General features: G+C 28.8%; 2 protein-coding genes across 3 annotated transcripts in view; one reads left to right on the top strand and one right to left on the bottom strand.

The window, feature by feature from the left end:
- Positions 1 to 543: 543 nt before the first annotated feature.
- Positions 544 to 3,777, bottom strand: Pfdn4 (prefoldin subunit 4). The gene is made up of 4 exons (XM_014425001.2): positions 3,620 to 3,777; positions 3,426 to 3,530; positions 2,118 to 2,234; positions 544 to 807 (listed from the first exon to the last, which is right to left on the bottom strand). The coding sequence occupies exons 1-4, from the start codon at positions 3,650 to 3,652 to the stop codon at positions 655 to 657; spliced, it is 408 nt and encodes a 135-aa protein (XP_014280487.1). The 5' UTR covers positions 3,653 to 3,777; the 3' UTR covers positions 544 to 654.
- Positions 3,778 to 4,020: 243 nt separating this feature from the next.
- Helz (Helicase with zinc finger) overlaps positions 4,021 to 10,273 on the top strand; it is a 41,276-nt gene continuing 35,023 nt past the window's right edge. The window contains exons 1-3 of one of the 2 annotated variants that reach the window (XM_014424999.3): positions 4,021 to 4,954; positions 5,776 to 5,790; positions 9,299 to 9,368. In XM_014424999.3, the coding sequence (XP_014280485.1) occupies positions 4,288 to 4,954; positions 5,776 to 5,790; positions 9,299 to 9,368 (752 nt within the window). In that variant the 5' untranslated portion in view covers positions 4,021 to 4,287. The remainder of the gene's footprint in view (positions 4,955 to 5,775; positions 5,791 to 9,298; positions 9,369 to 10,273) is intronic. The other variant, XM_014425000.3, reaches the window with a different exon arrangement.

Below are 10,273 nucleotides of genomic sequence, written 5' to 3'. Positions count from 1 at the left end.
TGTTTGTTTTTCACACCAGAAATTTAAACCATTAAATACTTATTTTTATAGTAACAGATTAACAAAAATTTTTGCCTTCCATGTTGATAAATGAAAGTTGTGTGATGTGCATGCTGCACCAGATTTATAAAGAATTAACGACCTAACTCTAGACCTTTTATTTTTTCCCCAGGATGTTGTCAATTTTGAATTTTTATAATAAACTGATAATTTTATTAAATATTTTATAAATAATATTTATAGAATTGTAAATGAATACATTTTTATTAAAATGGCTAATTGTAACTTCCAAAATGTTTTAAGGTGTTTGTCATTAATGCACTTTTGAAACTTCAAATTTTCCATTAAAAAGTTTTAAAATTAGTCACTGGTTGAGATTAACAGCTAAGCTTCAATAAAAGATTTATGTACTTAAAAAATTTTATTCATATTCTATTCAAAATTATAAAAATTCTCTCAAGAAAATTGTACCTCACCACTATCTGAAAATCAGCTTATAAGATAAATCAAGCAAAGAGAAATAAAATAATGAATAATTCTTAGTAAAGCAACACAAAAATACTTTATTATGATAATTAACAATAAAAAATTTGTTTTAAAGCGTTCATGGGTTATAAATAATTAGAAAATAATAATTTAGATTTATTTTAATGGTTATTCTTCTTCGGGCTCAAGATTGATGTGATTTCCAAATTTTGCATATAACAGGGTTTTTAGATCTGACATTGCATCTGAAATTTCAACACTCTTTTTCTCTATCTCTTTAATTTCTGATAATATTTTTTCTTTCATGGTAGCTATAGATTTCTACAAAAAAAAAGAAGAAAAGAAACAATAAATAAATAAGATTGAAATCAAAAACAATAAAATGGATATTAATGCACTAACAAATAATGTATTAATTTAACATCAAATGAAACCAAACATTATGACATTAATTGTCCTTTATAAATACATCTTACATACGTGATCAGGATATGAGCCATGACTGATGGTATTATATAGCCCAGAAAGTTTACTGAGCACAAAATTGTCAAACCAAAGGGTGAATATTGGCTTCAGGGATTTCTCTTCCTTAGGAGGCAGTGAGTAACAATAAACATAGTGGATCAGTATATTCTAGTGCTATTTTTGGAAATGTATGCAGGACTTTTATTTCATCCTGCCATCTCTGGATTTCTCCTCTATAGTTACTATCTATACCTTTCCTTTCCTACAAGGACCTACAGTTTGTTTCTATAAGACTTACCATCTTCAAAACCATAAGCTAGTACTCTACAGAGTGAAGTTTCCATTCTGCAAGGATTTATGGCCAGTACACGTAAAACTCGTACTGTCAATTCATCTCCTATTCTGCTACCTAACCTATAAACCTGCATTATAGAGACCTTCCTATGTAAAGTACCTCACGTTTTCAATTGGAGTCAGACCTTGCTAATCATACACAAACACCTAGACAATCAGTGACCCAAGTTTGATCTCAGGCCTGACAGGATCTATAGGATTCATAATGAAGCCCAACTCTATCTAAAGCAGTAGTCATGAAGTGCGACAATCACATATTTGCTGTAATAACCAGGCAATCTCATGCTCAACATCAATCAAGACGTCCTAATTCAAGGTCAAGACTATACACTGATCCACTAGATTCATTATAGCATTTCAAAAACTAAACTGCACTACCGCCTAATTCGTCAAAATTAAAATCAAAGGCCAGCCTATCCTCTTGGATAAAGAAGCCACTATTTCTCTGCTACCAGTCCATTCCAACACAGAACTTCCTTGGACTTCATAGGCTTAACTGGGAATAACATGGAAGAAATCAATACCCACGATTTTAATCAAAACCAGAAAATTATTTACTATCTTTTATACAAGTATATAAAAATGCGTTATACTAAAACTAGTATCAGACAATGATAATAAATGCATCAAACTTCAAAATCCAGTTAAAACCTTAGCAAAAAATGTAGTTAGTAGGTCTAAGAATTAGGGTTGCGATGTTGAATATCTATTAGTGAAACAAATAAATAACAGAAATACAGCACAATTATTCTGTTCTCATGATATAAACAATTAATTTTGAGAATCAAAATTATCATAGCTTATTTATTTACCTGAGTATTTTCAAGGTCTTGGTAAATAAAAACTTCACCGACTAAGAAAGGAATTTGCTCTGTTTCATCTACCAATTCCAATTCTTCAACCACATCTTCGAGGTTTCTAAGTTCATTCTGTAAATATATAACAACACTTAAAAATGTAATAATAAAACAGAAAAAAAAAATGATAAGAGAAAACTGAAAAAGCTTCTGTTTTGGGCCTAATACCAGAATTACATATTTATATCATAATCAATACATAATTCTCTTAAGCCTAAATGTTGGCTGGTAATAACAAAAATAAAGAAAGAACACTTTTGGGAAAGGTATGGACCTGAGAGATTTAAAAAAAATAAGGATTAGTATTTCGAGATGATTTGAAAAATCCTGATAAAACTTTAAGTAGCAAGCTACTAGTTGCAGACCAAAATAAAGGTGTTCCTATATTTATGATTTGGTAAAAATTAATAAATAAAAAAATTGTCTCCAGTTACAACATGCTGATATACCAAGAGATAAGTAGTGTTATACCTGTTGATACTCCAGAAAATTAAGAAAAAACTTATGTTAAGGTTTTTAAAAAAAAAAAAAAAATTGAAGTAATTAAAATAATATTATAAAAAGAATAATTTTATTTTTATAGGAACAATAATTTTTAATTTAGTTGCACAGAACAAAGTTAGAAAATAAAATAAATTTAATTTATTCCTTCAGATGACAGAATAATTCCAGGTTTAGGTAGGTGATAAGTCAGGTAAAATGTAACTTTTTAAAGTGAGAGAAAAAATCCCACTTTCTACAAGGAGTAAATAATCCATTTTCTTTATTAGTGGCACATCTGACCAAGATAGGTTTTATTTTATTTGTATTTGATATATTCCATAGATTGTACTGTAAATGGGGTACAACTTTGTGACCACCCAACTAGCTTGGGAATAGTCTGAAGACCAAAATAACCCTAGTCTATGTTATGATCTTTAGAATAAATCCAATTAAAAAAATAAATAAATAATTTCTTTTTTGTTAGATATAACCCAATTAAAGCAAAGCAGCAATTCATCCTCTGGTACAACACCTTCCCAATAACACTGTTTTATCAATATGATTACTAACTGAGGACTAAATGTTAAAATCAAGATATTTTAGGCTACACAAATTAATGTAATAATAACTCTATTTTAGTAATAAACTCTTGAGTTGTACATATTGACTCCATGCATGCCTTATGTGGGAAGGAAGAAATACAAGAGTAACCTTCTTTACTGAGCTTATAAAATAAAGTATATCAATAAATATACATAAAACAATATAATATATAATAACCTGTTTGTTTTTCAATTCTTCTTTTAAGTCTTCGAATTTGGCATTATGTTTAGCAAAATTATTAATTCTCTGTTGGTCTTCGAATGTAATGTGGACATCTGTGTCCTGAAACACATTTTAAAGAAGAAATTAGATTAGTTTTATACGAAATGATTAAAAATTAGTAAAACTAAACTATTACAAATAAATATTACGGGCTGAAAATTTGCTTTAGCGGTCGCAGTCATTTTAACTAGAAAAACAAAAATCAAACCGAACGAAAGGTTATTTCATATTATAACCTAATTACTACAGCGAAAGCTTTTATGCAAATATATTAAAATAATAGCTTAACTTATTTTAGAGACTGATAGGAAGTAAATAGGGAGTAATGAAATTTTATTTTAAATTTAATATGCCCAAAATCTTAAGATTCCAATCCATGTAAGGATTAACAATTAGAAATTCCATTTCCTCCATATACAGTAAATGTTCTTTTGAGTTATTGACTTTCTTTTATCTCTTATTAAATGAGACGTTCTTTACACCTTTCTTTTGCGGATATTTCAGTTATAATTGCAAATCAAACAAATTGAACAATTCTCAATTGATATAACGGGCAGTGACAAGATGTTGCGCTTTGTGTAAAATGGTTGACATTTGATAGTGACAGTTGTTGTTGTTAGGGAAATAAAAACTATCGGTGTGTTTGTTTTGATTTTACGAGTTTCTAGATTAATATTTTGTAAATAGTTGCCATGTAGTATCAAAGAGTATTTCCTCAAAGGCTCCCGACTTCGTAGAGTGCCCTCGTTATACTTTTGTTTGTACCTTGTGTGTTTATGCCTGTACCAAGATTAGTGAAAGCAAAGGACTTAAAGAGATGAATGAAATTGAAGCTCAAGCACATGAGCTTTTACGTCACAGAGAATGGGTAATGGCTTTAGAGCTTTTTGATCAATTAATAAGCCAAGCTATAGCAAAAGGTGTTGCTAAAGAAAGAATAGTTCTGTATCTTTTGGGTCGTTCGGAGTGTTTTGTTGAACTCGGAAGGCATGAAGCAGTAGTTTCAGATTGTAGAAAGATTATTAAACTTTTAGAAGGAGCTAATAATGCCAATAGTAATGGAGCTCGTGTTTGGAAAAGACTTGTACATGCATTGTTTACACTTCAAAGGTTTCATGAAGCTGAGGCAGCTGCTGTTGAATGGATCGCTATTAGTGGAGGAATTACTGAAGCGGTAAGGCTCCTTGAACAAGTTCGCATGGTTTTACAAGTTATCAATAAAAGGGACATGAATAGACAATTACAGTACCCGAATTGTGGGGAAGAAATGTTTCGGAGTGAATACCCCCCTGAAGTTTGGAATGGGCACAATTTGGAAGAGATGAAAAGGAACCGCAAACATCCTGTGAAGCTCATTGAAAGTAATGAATTGGAACAATCTCAGTTAGCCCAACTTGCTAGCTTAAGACTTAGCAATCATGAACAGTTTACTGTACATCAAAATATAGGGTTAACTTTCGAACAACAGTTTAGCGAACCTCCTGGTAATATTTTATTTACTTTCTGTAATAAGTTTGTATTAATTCTAATTTTTTATTAATTATGTGCATGTTTTGTGATTATTTAATTTTAATTTAAATGTATGTTTACTGTTGCCCTGAATTCCTTTCTACCTCATTGGCTCATCAAATTTCATTCTAAATATTTTTAGTTGATCATTTATTTTGTTTATTTATTTCTGTTGTATGTTTGGATCTGGTATATTAAACATGATAGCTTTATTTTCATGATCAATTATCTTCTAATTTAGATTAATATTTGTGTATTAGCACTTATATATATTAAAATACATAAACACACTGTTTGCATTAGTTTAATTATTTTTGTTTTTTTCAAATAATATATCATGTTTATTTTGATAATAATATATCATTAATCATTATATTTCTTAAATTGGGATTTTGGTCGTCCTTGAACTTGAGTCAAGTTCACTAAACCTTGCTAATCATTAAATGTCTCATTTTGTATCCTATTTGTTTTTGTTGATCAAAGGTATGAATTAATGAAGATAATAAATGAATCAATGATAATATAGCTATGAATTACACAGATCTGAAATCTGCAATATATTTTGTGAAGATATATTGTAAGACTACATAACTAAATCTCAGTTTCCAGTAACTGTTTGACTGGATTGAGACTTTGTTTTGGAATTTTATAATAATATCCTTACTATACATTTTGTTTCTTTATTGTTTGTTTATTTGTATTTATTTATTTTTTGCTTTAATTAATATTTTTTTAAATATATCTCTGTTCTTGATTGACTGATTAATTCTTGGCTGATGGTGTGATGTGAATTCAGTGAACTTGCCTGAAGGTGAATACTAATTATACATTGTTATTATTTTTGTTATTATCTTCTTGTTCTCTAACCGTGTATTATATCTTTATATTTTGTTAAGAATGCAATAAGTACTAAAATTTGTCTTTCTTTCCCTCTTAAATAAGTTGAAGTATTTACTAACAATGAAATCTTATGTTTAAACTTTAGACTTGATTATGTTTGATATGTATTATCATTCGATATAAATAATGAGTAACCACCCACCCTATTAAGTAATGTTTTACAAAAGAGATTGCTTATCTTTTTGTCGATAATAGTGTATGTGTCATAAAATTTTCATAACCATGCTATCATTATTTTTCTTTTACAAAGATTTTTTCCTATACCCTAAAAAAAGATTGCTGTCTTTACTATTGAAAGAAGAATCTAAAAAAAATTTTTTAGTTAATGATAGATTTAATTAATCTTTGTTATTAATGTATTAATTTTGATAAAGATATATTATATGCTTTTGTTTTTTATTAATCAAGAATTTAAAACCAGATTAGCATGTATCATAATACTTAATAAATACACATTTAATACAATTTAAATAAGTTAATGTGATTATATTAGTATAATCTAATAAAATTCAAATTGTTTAATAATACAATTTATTCTGTAAAATAAGAATAATAATGAACTCAAATTTCAATTTTTTTTTTTAATTATAAAGTTATAATCTCGTCACAAATTATCATCATTTGAAATGGTAAAATTAGTGAATTTGAGTGAAATTGTGGCAATCTGGAGGTTATATATTTTTGTTTCTTTTATCAAACTACTACAAGTCTTCTTCCTACTTACTATGTCCAAGAACTTACTGCTCTTGCAATTTTTTTTTTTATTTTAGTATTTTGCTGTATTCAAAAGAGAAAAAATAGTTTTTCATTAGTTACAAAAAAAAAAAAATAAGGAAACGAAGGTACTAGGTTCATAAAGGTTACTCCAACAACACGGGTGTACCTATACACAATCAGAAAAGGGTTCAACATTGTTATTAGTTCTTATCTGATACCATAAACTCATTCATAGTAATGCTTTGGGAGTCTGTTGTTGATTTGTTTGTTTCTTGGGTGAGTGTAGCAAATAGAAGTCATCAGCTGTTGATAATTGATATTGATAGCAGTCAAATCATTAACAACCCACAATAATACATTGTACATAAATAAGTACACGGCTGCCCATCTTGTTGGAGTGACACTTATCAACTGGCATAAAAATTATTAATTAATAAGGATTTCATTGTTATTCTTTAAATCCTGTTACTAAAAAACTAAAAATGATTTTTATTTGTTTAAAAAAAGAATCACCAAAATATGTAATAAATTTCTTCTTTTTTTTTTTTCTGTTCTGAAATGAGAAAGTCACCTCATAAGCAATCTGCTTTTTGGCATATTAAAAATTATCACCAAAAAATGGGTCATAGTTGAATTTAAACTAAATTTTACCTTTCATTATTTAATATTATAATATATCATTATATTATATATTATATAATATCATCATTTATTATTATTTAAATAATTGAAGCAATCAGTTGTACAACATGGTAACTGACATTTGTTGTGAATCTAAGTTTTTGGCTTCTGTAAATTCTTTAGGGCTGATTTTATAGATTTTTAAAAGAATTTTTAAAGGTTTAATGCTATTAAATTATGGTTATTTACTTCTGGTTTTAGATAAAATATTATAATTAACAAACATTTTCACATTGTTAAAGTTTTAATTTTTAGTTACCATCTTTTGTGACCGAATGTATCAATTTTTAATTGTTTATTTATTAATTATATTATTTTTTTAACATTGACTCATATTCCCTACTTCAAGATAATTATTCATATATCAGTTGTGCCAACTGTTTATTGTGGTTCAATGCTTATCTAGAAGAATTTGAACTTATTTAATTATGAAATGAAATTTCAATCTCTCTCAGCCTAGAATAGATCGGTTTTTGAGTAACCTACCTTACCCGTAAGGTGATATGACAGCCGTGCTTGTTGCAGCATGGGTGCCAGAGATCCTATTCTGGATTATTGTGGGTTTGATTCCCACCTGGGGCAGTTAATATTTATTTATCGGTGGTCCTGAGAAACGAATTTTGAATTCTAGGGCAAGGAGTCAGGGGTTGGCAAAAAGGACCATTAGGTCCACTTACGAGGCTAGTTCCTCCCACCAGTTACCAGTACCAGTAACCTACCTGTCATAGTTAAAGTGTATATGGTGAATCAAAACTCAACCAACTAAATAGTATTTCCAAAGTGTAAGCCTTAGAACTTCAAATATTTGTTTATGACCATCATAAGTTTCAAATTTTTTGCTTAGTATGAGATTGTATTTCCAAAGTGTAAGCCTTAGAACTTAAAATATTCGTTTATGACCATCATAAGTTTCAAATGTTTTGCTTAGTATGAGATTGTATTTATGCTAAGTATGAGACTTTGAATTAAAGACTTCTGAACCACCTTATTTCCTTTTTTGGTACTGTCTTGTTTTCTTGTTCCAGCGATAGATATTTCTTTTGATATTTATTTACCACATAGAGCATCCCTCATATTTGTTGTCTGATATTTTGAAACTCTCCAGATCTCTGATCGTACAACATATCTGTAACTTCACTCCTTTTGACAATTAGCCGTGTTTAGTGTTGAGTCTTAGCAATATTTCATGGGGTTCACTTATATCCTGAGCAAAGAGAAGTCAAAAGCAGTAATATTTTGATACCTAAAATAATTAAATAAATCAAAGGGTTTTACTCAAGTTTAGAAAGATTTGTTCAAACATCAAAGAAGAGTTGGTTTAAACCTTTGATTCATCTAAGGTAACTGGTATTTAAAAACAAAAATTTTAGGCAGATTTATAGCTCTACTTATAGTAAATTTGATACTGTATAAATTCAGAAAAAAAAACTGTTTTCATGAGCGGATTGTAGATTTTTTAACAGGAATTACTTTACTTAATCCAGCATTGGTCAATAGGTCTATATATAACACTATTGGTTGCATATGAGAACATAGATCCTATGTTTGGGAAAGAGCTTAATCCCCAAAAAATGCAATAAATTCAGTATTTTTTAGACAAACGTTCATTAACTTCCAAAAGAAAACCTTCCATCAAAACACCCCCATATTAAACTTTGTACTTAATTACCTAGTGGCCAACTTACCTTAGTCTTACTTACTCCATGTTCCATACTGCATTGACTTTTCCAAAGAGATTGTAAACTTTATTGTTATAACTCTTTCATTAGTGTCTCCTTGTTTAATAGTGCAGAAATTCCTCCATAACATTTTCTTTTCAAAAATGAGGATTTCTTTTTCTTACTTAGCTTGTTGAGAGATCAATAGCTTACTGAGATGCTTCCTTAGGCCATGTGAATTCCTTTAGTATTGCAGGTTACAACTAATTATGTATAAACATAATTGTTTGATAGTGGTCAAACACGATTATTTTACAAATTTTATAATTTCTTAAATTAATTTTGTTTAATGTTTTATTTCAGGAATGCTAATAAAACCCCAACAAGATAAAGAACCTCCATTGTCATGCATATACTGCGGTCTTTGTTTCAGGTAATAAATGCTATTTGAATTTAATTCAGTGAGAAGTGTATATTTTATAATTAAATATTAGTCCTAATTTTGTTACAAAATCTTACAGAATATTTGCTATATGTTGATCTCTGGTTGTAATTCTAATTTTTGAACTTTCTTAAGATTGTGTTTTTGTCAGCTCACTTTCTCTAATTTCTAAAGTCGGCTCTCCATAAATAGAGTTAGCCAGTATAGTAAATGGCTAATGTATACAAATATAAGTACTCAACAATAACAAAAAAAATTAAAAATAATATGTTCAAATTAATAATGATAACTAAGTTAGGCATATTATTACTTTCCCTTACTGATGTAGGAATATGTAGTAAGTGGAATGCGATTGTGCTAAATTTTTAATCTGAGGGTTAGATGGAATTATACGTTTTGAGGTTCCCTAAGTCCAAATAACCTACTCCCACTAAATGGTCTATGGATGAACAGCCTTAGTCTAAAACAAAAAGTTGTGTGAAACTGAGATAACATAGTTAAGGCATGTGTATGCTTAGGATGTCACAGCAACTTTTTTGTTAAAATCAATCTTCCAGAAGCACCACTTTTGAGAATAGATTTTACTGTTCAAATGAAATAATTTGTATCCAAGTTAAGTCTCAAATCGGGGCCTTTTCCCATCATCAGGATTAAAATACCTTTTCTTCTATTTTTCCACTTCGTACCCATTTTTTTCTCTTCCAATATTGGTGAGATTTTTCAATGTTTTTCTATATATATCTCTATCTAGACAGTCGGTATCTGAAGTTTTAAGTCTCTTTAATTCCTCTCTCATTTACTTCGTGTATCCTTCCATGTTTTTATTGCTAAAAATTTTTTTAAAGATCCAGCATTTTTAGATACTCTTATCCTTTTATAGTATATTAACATGATTT

The sequence above is a fragment of the Halyomorpha halys genome, unplaced genomic scaffold (genome assembly GCF_000696795.3).
Source record: "Halyomorpha halys isolate HHAL.00 unplaced genomic scaffold, Hhal_1.1 Scaffold490.1, whole genome shotgun sequence".
Taxonomy (NCBI): Eukaryota; Metazoa; Arthropoda; class Insecta; order Hemiptera; family Pentatomidae; genus Halyomorpha; species Halyomorpha halys.
This window is presented reverse-complemented; position numbering and strand designations above follow the sequence as displayed.

Coding starts and splice junctions, on each gene's coding strand:
- Pfdn4 (XM_014425001.2), bottom strand. CDS start 3,652: ATGACTGCGACCGCTAAAGCAAATTTTCAGCCC. Junction 3,531..3,619: donor CTAAAGCAAATTTTCAGCCC/GTAATATTTATT, acceptor AATGTGTTTCAG/GACACAGATGTCCACATTAC. Junction 808..2,117: donor AAGACCTTGAAAATACTCAG/GTAAATAAATAA, acceptor TTTTTTTTGTAG/AAATCTATAGCTACCATGAA.